This window comes from Vidua chalybeata, chromosome 34 (assembly GCF_026979565.1).
Source record: "Vidua chalybeata isolate OUT-0048 chromosome 34, bVidCha1 merged haplotype, whole genome shotgun sequence".
Lineage (NCBI taxonomy): Eukaryota > Metazoa > Chordata > Aves > Passeriformes > Viduidae > Vidua > Vidua chalybeata.
The window spans coordinates 414,993-432,899 of NC_071563.1; the positions used below are offsets into that span (position 1 = coordinate 414,993).

The window sequence follows — 17,907 nt, forward strand, 5'->3', positions numbered from 1 at the left end:
CCCCCCAGTCCCCGAACTTTGGACTTGGAGATGAAGACCCCCAAAAATGAGGGGGGAACCCCCCGAAAATGGGGGTGGGACCCCCCCCAAAACCACGGACCTGGAGCTGACCCCCCACCCTCAAAAAAATTTGGGGTGCGGGACCCCCCGGAACTTTGGACCTGTTGCTGAAGCCCCCCAAAAAATTTGGGGTGCGGGACCCCCCCTCACCTGCGGAGCTGAAGAGGAGCCCCCCAAAAATGGGGGGTGAGACCCCCCCCCAAAACCACGGACTTGGAGCTGACCCCCCCCCAAAAAAAATTTGGGGTGCGGAACCCCCCCCCACCTGCGGACTCGTAGTTGACCCCCCCAAAAATAGGGGGGGAGAACGTGGGGACCCCCCCCCCAAAATAAGATGGGACCCCTCCCCCCAATTTCGGTTCGGGACCCCCCCAAATTAAAAATTTCATCCCCCCAAAAATTGGGGGTTTGGACCCCCCCCCCAAATTAAGGTTTGGACCCCCCCCAAAACGGAGGAAAAATGGAGGGGGGAGATCCCCCAAAATGAGGGGACCCCCCTCAAAAACGGGGTCGGGGACCCCCAAACCCCCCCTCCATTCAAGAAACGCCCCCAGCCCCAAAAATTGGACCCCAACCCCCCAAATTGAACCCCAAACCCTCCCAAAATTGGACCCCGAAACCCCAAATTTGACCCCCAAAAATGGGGGGGGACCCCAAAAACGGGGGTGGGGGAGGGGACGCAAAGTGCAAAAGGTGGGGGGAGGGGTCGGGGTGGGGGAGGGGAGGGTGGGGGAGGGGCCGGGGGGGGATTTTTTAATTCGCCGCGGCCGAAAAGAAGCGAAACTTTCCTACTTTAATAAAAACCCAGCGGGTGTTTCCAACGGCGCCGGGCACGGGGAGGGAGGCGGGAGCTAAAGCCGGGATTTGGGGCGGGTTTAGGGGCGTCAGGACGGGTTCGGAGTGACTTGGGCTGGGTTTAGGGGGGTTTGGGGTGGGTTTGAGGGGGGTTCGGAGTGACTTGGGCTGGGTTTGGGGGCGTTTGGGGTGGGTTTGGGGGGGTTTGGGGTGGTTTTAGGGGGGTTTGGAGTGACTTGGGCTGGGTTTGGGGGGGTTTGGGTGGGTTTGGGGTGATTTGGGCTGGGTTTAGGGGGGTTTGGGGTGGGTTTGAGGGGGGTTTGGGTGGCTTAGGGTGGTTTAGGATGGGTTTGGGGTGGTTTAGGATGGGTTTGGAGTGACATGGGCTGGGTTTAGGGGCGTTTGGGGTGGGTTTGAGGGGGGTTTGGGCTGGGTTTGGGGGGGTTTGGTGTGGTTTAGGATGGGTTTGGAGTGATTTGGGCTGGGTTTAGGGGGGTTTGGGGTGGGTTTGAGGGTGCTTGGGGGGGTTTGGGGTGGTTTTAGGGGGGTTTGGAGTGATTTGGGCTGGGTTTAGGGGGGTTTGGGGTGGGTTTCAGGGGTTTTGGGCTGGTTTTAGGGGGGTTTGGATTGCTTAGGGTCGGTTAGGCTGGGTTTGGGGTGATTTGGGGTGGGTTTAGGGGGTTTGGGGTGGGTTTGAGGGGTTTTGGAGTGGTTTTGGGGGTTCGGATGGTTTAGGGTGGGTTAAGATGGGTTTTGGGTGGTTTGGGGGTGGTTTAGGATGGGTTTGAGGGGTTTTGGGGTGGGTTTAAGGGGGTTTGAGCTGGGTTTGGTGTGGGGTGGGATGGTTTTAGAGGGGTTTGGATGGCTCAGGATGGATTTTGGGGGGGGGTTTGGATGGCTTAGGGTGGTTTAAGATGGGTTTGGAGTGATTTGGGCTGGGTTTAGGGGCGTTTGAGCTGGGATTGGGGGGTTTTGGGGTGGTTTTAGGGGGTTTTAGGGGGGGTTTGGATGGCTTAGAGTGGGTTAGGATGGGTTTGGAGTGACTTGGGCTGGGTTTGAGGGGTTTTGGGGTGGTTTTGGGGGGTGTTGGATGGCTTAGGATGGGTTTAGGGTGGGTTAAGATGGGTTTGGGGTGGTTTAGGGGGGTTTCGGGTGAGTTTGAGGGGTTTTAGGGTGGTTTTAGGGGGTTTGAATGGCTTAGGGTGCGTTTAGGGGGGTTTAGGGTGGGTTTGAGGTGTTTTGGGCTGGGTTTAGGGGGGGTTGAGCTGGGTTTGGGGTGGATTTGAGGGGTTTTGGGGTGGTTTTAGGGTTTATAGGTTTTGGGGTAGTTTTAGGGAATGATTTGGGCTGGGTTTAGGGTGGGTTTAGGGTGGGTTTGGGGGATTTGAATGGCTTAGGATGGGTCTAGGGTGGGTTAAGATGGGTTTGGAGTGACTTGGGCTGGGTTTAGGGGGGTTTCGGGTGGGTTTGAGGGGTTTTAGGGTGGTTTAGGGGGGTTTTAGGGGGGTTTGAATGGCTTTGGATGGGTTTAGGGTGGGTTTTAGGGGGCTTTGGATGGTTTAGGGTGGGTTTGAGGGGTTTAGGGTGGGTTTGGGGGGGTTTGAATGGCTTAGGATGGTTTTGGGGTGGTTTAGGATGGGTTTGGAGTGACTTGGGCTGGGTTTAGGGGGGTTTCGGGTGCGTTTGAGGGGTTTTGGGGTGGTTTTAGAGGAGCTTGGATGGCTCAGGATGGGTTTGGGGTGGTTTAGGATGGATTTGAGGGGTTTTGTGCTGGGTTTAGGGGGGTTTGAGCTGGGTTTGGTGTAGGTTTGAGGGGTTTTGGGGTGGTTTTAGGGTGGGTTTGGGGGGTTTGAATGGCTTAGGATGGGTCTAGGGTGGCTTAAGATGGGTTTGGAGTGACTTGGGCTGGGTTTAGCGGGGGGTTGAGCTGGGTTTGGGGTGGGTTTGAGAGGGTTTAGGGTGTTTTTTGGGTCATTTAGGTTGGGTTTGGGTCGTTGTGGGATTTTCATCTGGTTTTAGGGTGGTTTGGGCTGGTTTGGGTTGGGTTTGGGGTGGTTTTGAGTGTTTTTCGGGTGGTCTTGGATGTTTTGGGGTTGGTTTTGGGTGTTTTGGGTGTTCTGAGGTTGGTTTTGGGTGGTTTTGGGTAGTTTTAGGTTGGTTTTGGGTGGTTTTTGGGTTGGTTTTACGTAGTTTTGGGTATCTTGGGGTTGGTTTTGTGTGGGTTTTGGGGGGTTTGGGTTGGGTTTGGGTGGTTTTGGGGTGGTTTTGGGTCGGTTTAGGGTGGTTTGGGTGATTTTTGGATGGTTTTTGGTGGTTTTGGGTGTTTCTGGGTTGGGTTTGAGTGGTTTGGGGTTAGTTTTAGGTGGTTTTGGGTGTTTGGGGTTGGTTTTGGGTGGGTTTGGGTTGGTTTGGGTTGAGTTTGGGTTGGTTTGGGTTGGTTTTTGGTGGTTTGAGTTGGGTTTTGGTTGGTTTGGGTGGGTTTGGGTTGGTTTGGGTTGGTTTGGGTTGAGTTTGGGTTGGTTTGGGTGGGTTTGGGTTGGTTTTGGGTTGGTTTTGGGTTGGTTTGGGTTGGTTTGGGTTGAGTTTGGGTGGGTTTGGGTTGAGTTTGGGTGGGTTTTTGGTGGTTTGAGTTGGGTTTTGGTTGGTTCGGGTTGGTTTTGGGTTGGTTTGGGTTGGTTCGGGTTGGTTTTGGGTTGGTTTGGGTGGTTTGGGGTTGGTTTTGTGTTGGTTTTTGGTGGTTTGGGTTGGTTTGGGTGGGTTTGGGTTGGTTTGGGTGGGTTTGGGTTGGTTTTTGGTGGTTTGCGTTGAGTTTGGGTGAGTTTGGGTTAAGTTTGGGTTGGGTTTGGGTTGAGTTTGGGTTGGGTTTGGGTTAAGTTTGGGTTGGGTTTGGGTGGGTTTGGGTTGGTTTGGGTGGGTTTGGGTTGGTTTGGGTTGGGTTTAGGTGGTTTGGGTGGGTTTTTGGTGGTTTTGGGTTGGTTTGGGTGGGTTTGGGTTGGTTTGGGTTGGGTTTAGGTGGTTTGGGTGGGTTTTTGGTGGTTTTGGGTATTTCTGGGTTGGGTTTGGGTGTTTTGGGTTGGTTTTTGTTGGTTTGGGTTGGTTTTGGGTATTTTTAGGGTGGTTTTGGGTGATTTTGGAGCATTTCCGATGTGGGGTTAGGGTGGTACCGGAGCCGATTTAGGGTTGGGGGGGTCAGAGGGGTTGGGGTGGTTTTGGGATGATTTTTGGGGTGTTTTGGTGATTTTGGGGTGATTTTTGGGTGTGAATGACCCTGGACCGAGGTGTCCATTGATGTGGTCGAGAACACTCCAGAAATGCCCCCAAACCACCACAAAAATACCTTAAAATCACCCCAAAAATACCCCCAAATCACCCCAAAATCAACATCGAATCCTGCTTTAAAAATACCTGAAAATCTCACCAAAAATACCCCAAAGCCACCTCAAAAAATACACCCAAATCACCTCCAAAAATACCCCAAAACCCACACCAAAAATATGCCCAAAATTACCCCCAAAATGCCAAAAACTACACTAAAAAATGCTCCAAAAACTATACCAAAAATACCCCAAATTACCCCCAAAACCACCCCAAAATTCCCCTCAAAATGCCCCAAAACGCTGCCCAAAAATACCCCAAAACCCTCACTAAAACCACCACAAAACACCCCAAAAATACTCTAAAAACACCCCAAAAAAGCAAAAAAAAAAACCCACCCAAAACCCCCCAAAACAATCCCAAATTTCCCCAAAAAAATCCCCAAAAGCCACACCTAAAATATCTCAAAATGGCCCCAAAACCACCAAAATTCTCAAAAAATACCCCAAATAGCCCCGAAGTATCCTAAAATTGCCCCTAGAACACCCCAAAATCGCCCCAAAGCCACCGAAAATACCCCCAAATCACCTAAATTCCCCAAAATCCCCCAAACCCACCCCAAAATATCCTAAAATCGCCCCTAAACCCCCCAAAATCCCCCCGAATAATCAAAAAAATCCCCAAAACCCACCCAAAACTCCCCAAAAGCCACCCAAAAATACCCCAAAACCACCGAAGTCCCCCCGAATTCCCCCCCAAAAAACCCAAAATGCCCCAAAACCCCCTAAAAAACCCCAAAAAATTTCCCCAAAATCCGGTAAAAAAAACCCCAAGTCGCCCCAAAACCCCCCGCAGGTCCCGGGGGGGGGCTCCCCTCCTTCCGCTGTTCCCGTTGCCATGGGAACGGAGCGGGGGGGCGCTGCGGATGCGCGGTTGCCATGGGAACAGCGCGGGGGGAGTGGGATGGCATTGCGGCGTTGCCATGGCGACAGCGGCGCGGGGGGAGGGGGTACGATCGTGGGAACAGCGTGGGGGGGGCGTGGTGTTTCCATGGTAACGCGAACAGCGGCGCGGAGGGAGGGGTGGAGCGAGGGAATGGCGGTTGCCATGGGAACGGGAGAGGGCGGTTCCCATGGCAACGGGAACAGCGAGGGGAGCGGGAATCGCAGCCCCCTCCGGGAAAATGGAATTGGGGAGAGGGGGGACGCCAAAAATGGGATCCCCCCTAAAATTTGGGGTCCCAAGGGTGTGACCCCCCCAAAAAAGGGACCCCCCCCCAAAATTTGGGGTCCCAAGGGTGTGACCCCCCCCTCACTTGCGGGACTCCCCCAAAATTTGGGGTTCTACGGGCGCGACCCCCCCCAAAAATGGGAGACCCCTCCCCAAATTTGGGACCTTCCCCCATTAAAGAGACCCAGGGGAGCGACCCCCGCCGTAAAAAATGGAACCTTCCCAAAAATTGGGGACCCCCACCCAAAAAAGGGATCCCAAGAGTGCGACCCCCCACCCAAAAAATGGAACTTCCCAAAATTTGGGGAACCCCCCCCCTAAAATGTGGGGGTCCCAAAGGTGCGACCCCCCCAAAATAAAATGGAACCGCCCAAAATTTGAGGACCCTTCCCCAAATTTGGGGGTCCTAAAGGCGCGGCCCCCCCAAAATAAAAATGGAATCGCCCAAAATTTGAGGACCCCTCCCCAAATTTAGGAGTGCCAAAGGCGCGACCCTCCCAAAATAAAAATGGAATCGCTCAAAATGTGAGGACCCCTCCCCAAATTTAGGAGTGCCAAAGGTGCAATCTCCCCAAAATAAAAATGGAATCGTCCAAAATTCGGGGACCCCTCCCCAAATTTAGGGGTGCCAAAGGCGCGACCCCCCCAAAATAAAAATGTAACCGCCCAAAATTTGAGGACCCCTCCCCAAATTTGGGGATCCCAAAGGGGCGACCCCCCCAAAATAAAAATGGAACCGCCCAAAATTTGCCCCCTCCCCAAATTTAGGGGTCCCAAAGGCACGACCCCCCCCCAAAATAAAAATGGAATCGTCCAAAATTTGAGGACCCTTCCCCAAATTTAGGGATCCTAGAGGTGTGATCTCCCCAAAATAAAAATGGAATCGCTCAAAATGTGAGGACCCCTCCCCAAATTTAGGAGTGCCAAAGGCGCGACCCCCCAAAATAAAAATGGAATCGTCCAAAATTTGAGGACCCCTCCCCAAATTTGGGGATCCCAAAGGGGCGACCCCCCCAAAATAAAAATGGAACCGCCCAAAATTTGCCCCCTCCCCAAATTTAGGGGTCCCAAAGGCACGACCCCCCCGCAAAAATGGAATCGCTCAAAATTTGAGGACCCCTCCCCAAATTTAGGGGTCCCAAAGGCACGACCCCCCCAAAATAAAAATGGAATCGTCCAAAATTTGAGGACCCTTCCCCAAATTTAGGGATCCTAGAGGTGTGATCTCCCCAAAATAAAAATGGAATCGCTCAAAATTTGAGGACCCCTCCCCAAATTTGGGGATCCCAAAGGGGCGACCCCCCAAAATAAAAATGGAACCGCCCAAAATTTGCCCCCTCCCCAAATTTGGGGACCCCTCCCCCCGAATAAAAAAATGGAACCGCCCAAAATCGGGGTGTCCCCCCCGCCCCCAATCACCTTAGGCCACGCCCCCAAACGCTCAAGCCCCGCCCCAAAGACAACAGGCCACGCCCCCAATGACCTTAGGCCACGCCCCGCGGGGGGAGGGGCGGGGGGCAAAGGGCGCAGGAGGGGGAGGGGAGCGGCCGCTAATTAGTGAGTTGGGGTTAATTAGGGCGGTAATTACGGGGGGGTTGGGGGTGGTTAAGGGGGTTTGGGGGGTAATTAACGGGCGCGGGGTTAATTAAGGAGGTTTGGGGGTTAATTAGGGGGATCTGAGGGTTAATTAGGGTGATCTGAGGGTTAATTAAGGAGGTTTGGGGGTTAATTAGGGAGGCTTGGAAGTTAATTACGGGGGTTTGAGGATTAATTAAGGGAGTGTCGGGGTTAATTGGGGGATTGGGAATTAATTAGGCGGTTTGGGGATTAATTAAGGGGGTTAAGGGGGTTAATTAAGGGGGTTTGGGGATTAATTAGGGAGGTTTGGGGGTTAATTAGGGGTGTTGGTTGTTAATTTGGGTGGTTAATTAGTGTTAATTAGTGCTAATTAGGGGTTATTTAGTCTTAATTAGTGTTACTTAGGGGTTAATTACTGTTAATTAGTGGTTGATTGTGAGTTAAGTAGTGTTAATCGGTGCTAATTAGAGTTAATTAGTGTTAATTAGGGGTTAATTGCTGTTAATTAGTGTTAATTTGGGTTACTTAGGGGTTATTTGGGGGCTAATTAGAGGTTAATTATGGGTTAATTAGTTTTAATTAGGGGTTAAATAGCGTTTAATTAGGATTAATTAGGGGTTAGATAGGGTTAATGAGTGTTAATTAGGGGTTAGGTCGTGTTTAATTAGGACTAATTAGTGTTAATTAGGGGTTAAATCGTGTTTAATTACGGTTCATTAGGGTTCAATTAGCTTTAATTAGGGGTTAATTATGGGTCAGTTAGTTTTAGTTAGGGGTTAAATTGTGTTTAATTACGGTTAATTGGTGTTAATTAGTGTTAATTGTCATTAGTGTTCATTAGGGGTTAAATTGTGTTTAATTAGGGTTAATTAGGGGTTAATTAGGGGTCAATTGCCGTTAATTAGGGGTTAATCGTGTTTAATGAGGGTTAATTATCGTTAAATAGCGGTAATTAGGGTTAATTAGTGTTAATTGGCCGCCCCCAGGCCATGGAGGAGCAGGCGCGGATTCGGCGCGTCGGAATCCTGGGATACGGCGAGCTCGGTACTGGGGAAACTGGGAGGGACTGGGATGGGACTGGGATAAACTGGGGGGAACTGGGATGGACTGGGGGGGACTGGGGGGAACTGGGACAAACTGGGATAAACTGGGAGGGACTGGGGGGAACTGGGATAAACTGGGGGGAACTGGGATGGACTGGGATAAACTGGGAGGGACTGGGATAAACTGGGAGGGACTGGGATAAACTGGGATGGGGGGACTGGGATGAACTGGGAGGGACTGGGATGAACTGGGGGGAACTGGGACAAACTGGGATGGACTGGGATGGACTGGGATGGACTGGGATGGACTGGGATGGACTGGGAGGGACTGGGAGGGACTGGGATGGACTGGGATGAACTGGGATGGACTGGGATGGACTGGGATGGACTGGGATGGACTGGGATGGACTGGGGGGGACTGGGAGGGACTGGGATGGACTGGGATGAACTGGGATGGACTGGGATGGACTGGGATGGACTGGGGGGAACTGGGATGGACTGGGATAAACTGGGATGGGGGGACTGGGATGGACTGGGAGGGACTGGGATGGACTGGGATGGACTGGGATGGACTGGGGGGGACTGGGGGGAACTGGGATGGACTGGGGGGGACTGGGAGGGACTGGGATGGACTGGGAGGGACTGGGATGGACTGGGGGGGACTGGGAGGGACTGGGAGGGACTGGGATGGACTGGGATGGACTGGGATGGACTGGGATGGACTGGGGGGGACTGGGGGGAACTGGGATAAACTGGGACAAACTGGGATGAACTGGGATGGACTGGGAGGGACTGGGATGGACTGGGACAAACTGGGAGGGACTGGGATAAACTGGGACAAACTGGGATCAACTGGGAGGGACTGGGAGATACTGGGAGGGGACACTGGGAGACATTGATGGGACACTGGGGACACTGGGAGAAATGGGAGGGACTGGGACAAACTGGGACAAACTGGGAGGGACTGGGATGGGACATTGGGACACTGCGGGGGTTGGGGGACATTGGGGACACTGGGACGGACTGGGACAAACTGGGGCATACTGGGAGGGACTGGGGGGAACTGGGGGACACTGGGAGGGACTGGGACAAACTGGGGGACACTGGGAGGGGACACTGGGGGCACATTGGGGACATTGGGAGGGGACACTGGGATGGACTGGGACAGACTGGGAGGGACTGGGACAAACTGGGGGAAACTGGGAGGGACTGGGAGGGGACATTGGGGGGTGCTGGAAGGTGACAGGAGGGGACGGGGGAGGGGACAGGAGGGGACAGGAGGGGACAGGAGGGGACAGGGGGAGGTGACAGGAGGGGACAGGGGGGAGGTGACACTGCTGTCCCCAATGTCCCCTCAGGGCAGTTCCTGGTGTCACAGGGGAGGTGACAGGGGGAGGTGACAGGGCTGTCGCAGGGGAGGTGACAGAGGGTGACAGGGGGAGGTGACAGGGCTGTCCCAGGGGAGGTGACAGAGGGTGACAGGGGGAGGTGACAGGGCTGTCCCCGATGTCCCCAGGGCAGTTCCTGGTGTCGCAGCTGCTGTCGCAGGGTCCGTCCGTCGGTCTGTCCCTGTGCTTTGTCTGGGCTCGCCGCCAGGGGGCGCTGGAGGCGCTGCCGCCCCCGCTGCGCCTGGGGGACCTGCGGGAGCTGCCGAGCACGTGAGGGACCCCAAAACTGCTCGGAGTCACCCCAAAAACCTCCCCAAAACTGCCCGGAGTCACCCCAGAAACCTCCCCAAAACTGCCCGGAGTCACCCCAGAAACCTCACCAAAACTGCCCGGAGTCACCTCAAAAATGTCACCAAAACTGCCCGGAGTCATCCCAAAAACGTCCCCAAAACTGCCCGGAGTCACCTCAAAAATGTCCCCAAAATATCCCAAAAATATCCCGGATTCACCCCCAAAATACCCTACATTCACCCCAAAAACCTCCCCAAAACTGCCCGGAGTCACCTCAAAAATGTCACCAAAACTGCCCGGAGTCACCTCAAAAACCTCCCCAAAACTGCCCGGAGTCACCTCAAAAATGTCACCAAAACTGCCCGGAGTCACCTCAAAAACTTCCCCAAAACTGCCCGGAGTCACCCCAAAAATGTCACCAAAACTGCCCGGATTCACCCCAAAAATGTCGCCAAAACTGCCCGGATTCACCCCAAAAACCTCCCCAAAACTGCCCGGATGCATCCCAAAAATGTCCCCAAAATATTCCGGATGCACCCCAAAAATGTCACCAAAATATCCCAGATTCATCCCAAAAATATCCCGGATTCACCCAAAAAATGCCCCCAAAAATATCCTGAATTCACCCCAAAAATGTCCCCAGAATATCCCAGATTCATCCCAAAAATATCCAAAAATATCCCGGATTCACCCCAAAAACATCCCCAAAACTGCCCAGAGTAACCCCAAAAATACACCAAAAGTGCCCGGATGCACCCCAAAATCTTCCCCAAAACTGCCCCAAAATATCCTGGATTCACCCCAAAAATACCCCAAATTCACCCCAAAATCTTCCCCAAAACTGCCCGGAGTCACCCCAAAAACATCACCAAAATATTCTGGATTCACCCCAAAAATGTCCCGGATTCAAATATCCCAAACCAGCCCGGATTCACCCCAAAACTATCCCAAAACACCTGAAAAAACCCAAAAATGCCCCGATGTCCCAAATATCCCCAATCCCCAATGATGTCCCCAATGTCCCCAATGTCCCCAATGTCCCCAAATGTCCCAAATGTCCCCAATCCCCAATGATGTCCTCAATGTCCCCAGTCCCCCAATGATGTCCCCAATGTTCCCAAATGTCCCCAATGTCCCCTCAATGTCCCCAGTGTCCCCAATCCCGCCAACCCCTGATGTCCTCTATGTCCCAACCCCTCCAATGTCCCCAATGTCCCCAAATGTCCCCATCCCCATCCCCAATGCCCCAAATGTCCCCAATGATGTCCCCAATGTCCCCAAATCCCCTCAATGTCCCCAATCCCTCCAATCCCCTGATGTCCCCAATGTCCCCAATGTCCCCAATCCCCCCAATGTCCCCAATCCCCTCATTGTCCCCAATGTCCCCAACCCCCCGATGTCCCCGCTGTCCCCTGTCCCCCTGTCACCGCCGTGTCCCCAGCGCTGTCCCCACGGTGTCCCCAGGGGGGTGGACCTGGTGGTGGAGGTGGCACACCCGTGCGTGGCGCAGGAGCACGGCGAGGACATCCTGGGACACGCCGACCTCATGGTGACACCCCGATGTCCCCAATGTCCCCATTGTCCCCAATGTCCTCAATATCCCCGATGTCCCCAGTGTCCCCAATCCCCCAATGTCCTTGATGTCCCCAATGTCCTCAATGTCCCCGATGTCCCCATTGTCCCCAATCCCCCCAATGTCCCCAATGTCCCCGATGTCCCCAACGTCCCCAACCCTTCCAATCCCCCAGTGTCCCCGATGTCCCCAACCCCGCCATTGCTCCCAGTGTCCCAATGCCCACAATGTCCCCAGTGTCCCTGATGTCCCCCATGTCCCCAGTGTCCCAAATGTCCCCAATCCTCCCAATGTCCCCAAATCCCCCCGATGTCCCCAACGCCCCCGTTGCTGTCCCCAGCTGGGGTCCCCCTCGGCGGACGCTGTCACTGAACCCAATGTCCCCAAAGTCCCCAATGTCCCCAAATCCCCCTCAATGTCCCCAATGCCTCCAATGTCCCCAAATCCCCCTCAATGTCCCCAATCCCCCCAATGTCCCCAAATCCCCCTCAATGTCCCCAATGTCCCCAATGTCCCCAAATCCCCCTCAATGTCCCCAATGTCCCCAAATCCCCCTCAATGTCCCCAATGCCTCCAATGTCCCCAAATCCCCCTCAATGTCCCCAATGTCCCCAATGTCCCCAAATCCCCCTCAATGTCCCCAATGTCCCCAATGTCCCCAAATCCCCCTCAATGTCCCCAATGTCCCAATGTCCCCAAATCCCTCTCAATGTCCCCAATCCCCCCAATGTCCCCAAATCCCTCTCAATGTCCCCAATGTCCCCAATGTCCCCAAATCCCCCTCAATGTCCCCAATGTCCCCAATGTCCCCAAATCCCCCTCAATGTCCCCAATGTCCCCAATGTGCCCAAATCCCCCTCAATGTCCCCAATGCCTCCAATGTCCCCAAATCCCCCTCAATGTCCCCAATCCCCCCAATGTCCCCAATGTCCCCACTGTCCCCAATCCCCCCAATGTCCCCAGTGTCCCCGATGTCCCCAACGTCCCCGTTGCTGTCCCCAGCTGGGGTCCCCCTCGGCGCTGGCGGACGCTGTCACCGAGCGGCGGCTCCGGGCGGCGGCGGCGCGCGGGGGCCACACCCTGTACGTCCCCAGGGGGGCGCTCTGGGGCTGCGAGGACATCGCCAGGATGGACAGCGCGGGGACACTGCAGGTGACACTGGGGACAATGGGGACAATGGGGACATTGGGGACATTGGGGACACTGGGGACATTGGGGACACTGGGGACAATGGGGACATTGGGGACATTGGGGGACACTGGGGACATTGGGGACACTGGGGACAATGGGGATAATGGGGACAATGGGGATAATGGGGACAATGGGGACATTGGGGACATGGCCAGGATGGACAGCATGGGGACACTGCAGGTGACACCAATGGGGACACTTGGGGACATTGGGGACACTGGGGACAATGGGGACATGGCCAGGATGGACAGCGCGGGAACACTGCAGGTGACATTGGGGACAATGGGGACAATGGGGACACTGGGGACACTGGGGACAATGGGGACATGGCCAGGATGGACAGCGTGGGGACACTGCAGGTGACATTGGGGACACTGGGGACACTGCAGGTGACACTGCTGGGGACACTGCTGGGGACACTGGGGACAGTTCCTGACCCTGGGGCCCAGCTTTGGGGACAGTCCCTGACCTTGTCACAGCTGTCCCCACTCTGTCCCCTCACTGTCCCCACCCTGTCCCCATGTCCCCGTGTCCGGCTGTCCCCCAGCCCTGGGGACGTTTCCTGACTTGGGGACAGAGTTTGGGGACAATGTCCTCCCTTTGGGGCCACTCCCTGGCTGTGTCCCCTGGCTGTACCCGTGTCCCCAGAGGTGACAATGACCGTGCCCCTGAGTCCCCTGGCTGTCCCCGTGTCCCCAGAGGTGACAATGTCCATGTCCCTGACTGTTCCTGTGTCCCCTGATGGTGTCCCCGTGTCCCCAGAGGTGACAATGACCGTGTCCCCGTGTCCCCAGAGGTGACAATGACCGTGTCCCTGTGTCCCCTGACGGTGTCCCCGTGTCCCCAGAGGTGACAATGACCGTGTCCCCATGTCCCCAGAGGTGACAATGACCGTGTCCCCGTGTCCCGAGAGGTGACAATGACTGTCCCTGTGTTCCCTGACTGTCCCCATGTCCCCAGAGGTGACAATGACCGTGTCCCTGAGTCCCCAGAGGTGACAATGACCATGTCCCCGTGTCCCGTGTCCCCAGGCGCTGAAGGTGACGATGACGAAGGCGCCGGGCAGTTTCCGCCCGCAGGGCTGGCTGTCCCCGCGCGTGGCGGCCGCGGTGGCCTCGGGGACGAGGACGGTGCTGTACGAGGGTCCCCTGCGCCCGCTCTGTCCCCTCGTCCCCAACAACGTCAACGCCATGGCCGCGGCCGCGCTGGCGGCGCCGCGCCTCGGCTTCGACGGCGTCACCGCCTGCCTGGTGGCCGACCCCAGGTGGGCTCCGGGGGGGACACCTGGGTGGCACCTGGGGCACCTCATATGGCGCCTCTGTGGCACCTGGGGCACCTCCTGTGGCACCTGTGTCACCTCCTGTGGCACCTGTGTCACCTCATATGGCGCCTGTGTGGCACCTGTGGCACCCAGGTGGCGCCTGTGTCACCTCCTGTGGCTCCTGTGGCGCCTCATATGGCACCTCTGTGGCACCTGTGTCACCTCCTGTGGCACCTGGGTGGCACCTGGGGCACCTGTGGCACCTGTGGCACCTCATATGGCACCTGTGGCACCTGGGGCACCTCATATGGCACCTGTGTGGCACCTGTGGCACCTCCTGTGGCACCTGTGTCACCTCCTGTGGCACCTGTGGCACCTGGGGCACCTCCTGTGGCACCTGGGTGGCGCCTGGGGCACCTCATATGGCGCCTGTGTGGCACCTGTGGCACCCAGGTGGCGCCTGTGTCACCTCCTGTGGCACCTGTGGCGCCTCATATGGCACCTCTGTGGCACCTGGGGCACCTCTGTGGCACCTGTGGCATTTGGGTGGCACCTGTGTCACCTCCTGTGGCACCTGGGTCACCTGCTGTGGCACCCGGGTGGCACCTGTGTCACCTGGGTGGCACCTCTGTCACCTTATGTGGCACCTGTGTCACCTGGGTGGCATGTGGGTGGCACCTCCTGTGTCACCTCCTGTGGCACCTGTGTGTCACCTGTGTGTCACCCGGGTGGCTCCTGGGTGGCACCTGTGGCACCAGGGTGGCACCTGTGTCACCTCCTGTGGTGCCTGTGTCACCTCTGTGGCCCCTGTGGCACCTCATGTGGCACCTGTGGCGTCTTGTGTGTCACCTGTGTGTCACCTGTGTGTCACCTGTGTGTCACCTGTGTCACCTCCTGTGCCACCTCCTGTGTGTCACCTGTGTCCTGTGTGTCACCTGTGTCACCTCCTGTGTCGCCTCCTGTGTCGCCTCCTGTGTGTCACCTGTGTCCTGTGTGTCACCTGTGTGTCACCTGTGTCACCTCCTGTGTGTCACCTGTGTCCTGTGTGTCACCTGTTTCACCCGTGCCACCTCCTGTGTGGCACCTGTGTCACCGGTCCCTGTCCCCCTCTGTGTCACCTCAGCGTCCCCTCCCTGTCCTCCCAGTGCCACCCCCACTGTCCCCGCAGTGTCCCCTCAATGTCCCCAGTGTCACATTGTCACCGTGGAGGTGACACCAATGTCCCCAATTGTCACCCGCAGTGTCCCCGACTGTCACATTGTCACCGTGGAGGTGACACCAATGTCCCCAATTGTCACCCGCAGTGTCCCCGACTGTCACATTGTCACCGTGGAGGTGACACCAGTGTCCCCAATGTCCCCAATTGTCACCCGCAGTGTCCCCAGTGTCACATTGTCACCGTGGAGGTGACACCGGTGTCCCCAATTGTCACCCGCAGTGTCCCCGACTGTCACATTGTCACCGTGGAGGTGACACCAATGTCCCCAATGTCCCCAATTGTCACCCGCAGTGTCCCCAGTGTCACATTGTCACCGTGGAGGTGTCCCCAATGTCCCCAATTGTCACCCGCAGTGTCCCCAGTGTCACATTGTCACCGTGGAGGTGACACCAATGTCCCCAGTTGTCACCCGCAGTGTCCCCGACTGTCACATTGTCACCGTGGAGGTGACACCAATGTCCCCAATTGTCACCCGCAGTGTCCCCAGTGTCACATTGTCACCGTGGAGGTGACACCGGTGTCCCCAATTGTCACCCGCAGTGTCCCCGACTGTCACATTGTCACCGTGGAGGTGACACCGGTGTCCCCAATTGTCACCCGCAGTGTCCCCGACTGTCACATTGTCACCGTGGAGGTGACACCAATGTCCCCAATTGTCACCCGCAGTGTCCCCGACTGTCACATTGTCACCGTGGAGGTGACACCGGTGTCCCTGTCCCTGTCCCCGCAGTGTCCCCGACTGTCACATTGTCACCGTGGAGGTGACACCGGTGTCCCCAATGTCCCCAATTGTCACCCGCAGTGTCCCCGACTGTCACATTGTCACCGTGGAGGTGACACCGGTGTCCCCAATGTCCCCAATTGTCACCCGCAGTGTCCCCAGTGTCACATTGTCACCGTGGAGGTGACACCAATGTCCCCAATTGTCACATTGTCACCGTGGAGGTGACACCGGTGTCCCCAATTGTCACCCGCAGTGTCCCCGACTGTCACGTTGTCACCGTGGAGGTGACACCGGTGTCCCCAATTGTCACCCGCAGTGTCCCCGACTGTCACATTGTCACCGTGGAGGTGACACCGGTGTCCCCAATGTCCCCAATTGTCACCCGCAGTGTCCCCGACTGTCACATTGTCACCGTGGAGGTGACCGCCGTGCCCGAGCGCGGCCGCGCCCTCACCGTCACCAGCACCCGCCGCAACCCCGCCGAGCCCGGCCGCGTCACCGGCAGCGCCACCCGCCACAGCTTCTGGAGCAGCGTGCTGGGTGTGTCCCTGTCACCTGGGCCACCTCCCGGTGCCACCTCGGTGCCACCTCGGTGCCACCTGCGCCACCTCGGTGTCGCTCACTCTGCCCCTCTCCCCGCAGCCTGCACCGGACACGGCGGCTGCGTCAAGCTCTGCTGAGGAGGAACAGCGAAAACGCCAGCGGGGACGCCTTGGGGACAATTTGGGGACATTTTGGGGACATTTTGGGGACATTTTGGGGACAATAAAACCCTGCCCAGGCCTGGCGGTGATGGCGGCGCCCTTCTTGTAATGGCGGCGGGGAGGAGGCGCGCTCTGATTGGTGGAAACGCCGCGCGCGGCACGACGGGAGGAAGGGCGCCGGCCTCTGATTGGTGAAGGCGCAAAGCGTTAAGGGAGGAAGGTCGGGGCGCTGATTGGACGGCGCCGCGCGCGAGGCGCGGTGGGGAGGAGGTCGCCGCGCTCTGATTGGTCGGCGCGGCGCGGGGCACGACGGGAGTTGTAGTTGCGGCCCTGAGGGGGCAGCGGCCGCCATGGCCCCGGAGGACGCGCGGGGTGAGGAGGGGGAGGCCGGGGCCGGATTTTGGGGGTCCTGAGGGGTCCTGGGGGGGCTCGGGGGGGGCAGGAAGGGCTCGGGGGGGTTTTTGGGGGGGCAGGAGGGGATTTGGGGGGAAGCGAAGCGGAGGCCGCGTGAGGGGGGAAGGGCTGGGGAGGCCTGGGGGGTTTTGGGGGGTCCCGGGGGGATTTGGGGGAGGATTTGGGGGTCCTGAAGTGATTTTGGGGGGGTCAGGGTGGTCTTGGGGGTTTTGGGGGTGCCGGGAAATTTGGGGGGGCTTTGGAGGGTCCTGGAAGGGGGTTTTGGGGGTTCCTGGGAGGGATTTGGGGGTGTCAGGAACTTTGGGAGGGGTCCTGAGGGGATTTGAGGGAATTTGAGGAGGGGTCTCAGGGGTTTGGGGGTATTTGAGGGATTTTGGGGGGGTTTGGGGTAACTTTGGGGGTGTCAGGAATTTGGGGAGGGGTCCTGGAGGGGATTTTGGGGGGATTTGGGGAGTCTCAGGGTGATTTGGGGGAATTTTGGGGGGAATTTGAGGAGGGGTCTCAGGGGGGATTTGGGGGGAATTTGGGGAGGGGTCTTGGGGAGATTTGACAAAAATTTGGGGGGAATTTGAGGGAATTTGGGGAGGGGTCTCGGGGATGATTTGAAGGAATTTTGGTGGGAATTTGGGGGAATTTGAGGAGGGGTCTCAGGCTGATTGGTGTAATTTGAGGAGGGGTCTCAGGGGTGATTTTGGTGTAATTTGAGGAGGGGTCTCAGGCAGATTAAGGTAAATTGAGGAGGGGTCTCAGGCTGATTGGTGTAATTTGGGGAGGGGTCTCAGGGTGATTGGGGTAATTTGAGGAGGGGTCTCAGGGTTGATTTTGGTGTAATTTGAGGAGGGGTCTCAGGTGATTTGGTGTAATTTGGGGAGGGGTCTCAGGCTGATTGGTGTAATTTGGGGAGGGGTCTCAGGCTGATTTTGGTGTAATTTGGGGAGGGGTCTCAGGGTTGATTTTGGTGTAATTTGGGGAGGGGTCTCAGGGTTGATTTTGGTGTAATTTGAGGAGGGGTCTCAGGTGATTCGGTGTAATTTGGGAGGGGTCTCAGGCTGATTTGGTGTAATTTGAGGAGGGGTCTCAGGCTGATTGTGGTAATTTGAGGAGGGGTCTCAGGCTGATTT

At 56.6% G+C, this 17,907-nt stretch overlaps 2 protein-coding genes across 4 annotated transcripts in view; both read left to right on the forward strand.

The window, feature by feature from the left end:
- Positions 1-6,916: 6,916 nt before the first annotated feature.
- Positions 6,917-16,461, forward strand: ASPDH (aspartate dehydrogenase domain containing). 3 transcript variants are annotated; one of them, XM_053968403.1, is made up of 9 exons: positions 6,917-6,957; positions 7,965-8,022; positions 9,538-9,679; positions 11,165-11,249; positions 12,276-12,425; positions 13,496-13,728; positions 14,967-15,060; positions 15,132-15,194; positions 15,266-15,375. In XM_053968403.1, the coding sequence occupies exons 2-9, from the start codon at positions 7,968-7,970 to the stop codon at positions 15,329-15,331; spliced, it is 888 nt and encodes a 295-aa protein (XP_053824378.1). In that variant the 5' UTR covers positions 6,917-6,957; positions 7,965-7,967; the 3' UTR covers positions 15,332-15,375. The 3 variants fall into 3 exon arrangements, with proteins under 3 accessions (XP_053824378.1, XP_053824381.1, XP_053824379.1); XM_053968404.1 differs by lacking the exons at positions 14,967-15,060; positions 15,132-15,194; positions 15,266-15,375 and adding exons at positions 16,057-16,208; positions 16,311-16,461 and having other exon boundaries at positions 6,918-6,957; XM_053968406.1 differs by lacking the exon at positions 15,266-15,375 and having other exon boundaries at positions 14,967-15,215.
- Positions 16,462-16,722: 261 nt separating this feature from the next.
- Positions 16,723-17,907, forward strand: part of JOSD2 (Josephin domain containing 2) — a 6,510-nt gene continuing 5,325 nt past the window's right edge. Inside the window, exon 1 of the mRNA XM_053968361.1 lies at positions 16,723-16,744. Coding sequence (XP_053824336.1) covers positions 16,723-16,744 — 22 coding nt within the window. The remainder of the gene's footprint in view (positions 16,745-17,907) is intronic.

Bases quoted from the DNA above. Each gene is read 5' to 3' on its own strand.
- ASPDH (XM_053968403.1), top strand. From the start codon at position 7,968: ATGGAGGAGCAGGCGCGGATTCGGCGCGTCGGAATCCTGGGATACGGC. The intron at 15,061-15,131 runs GTGACACCAGTG...GTCACCGTGGAG, and splicing joins GTCACATTGTCACCGTGGAG to GTGACACCGGTGTCCCCAAT. The intron at 15,195-15,265 runs GTGACACCAATG...GTCACCGTGGAG, and splicing joins GTCACATTGTCACCGTGGAG to GTGTCCCCAATGTCCCCAAT.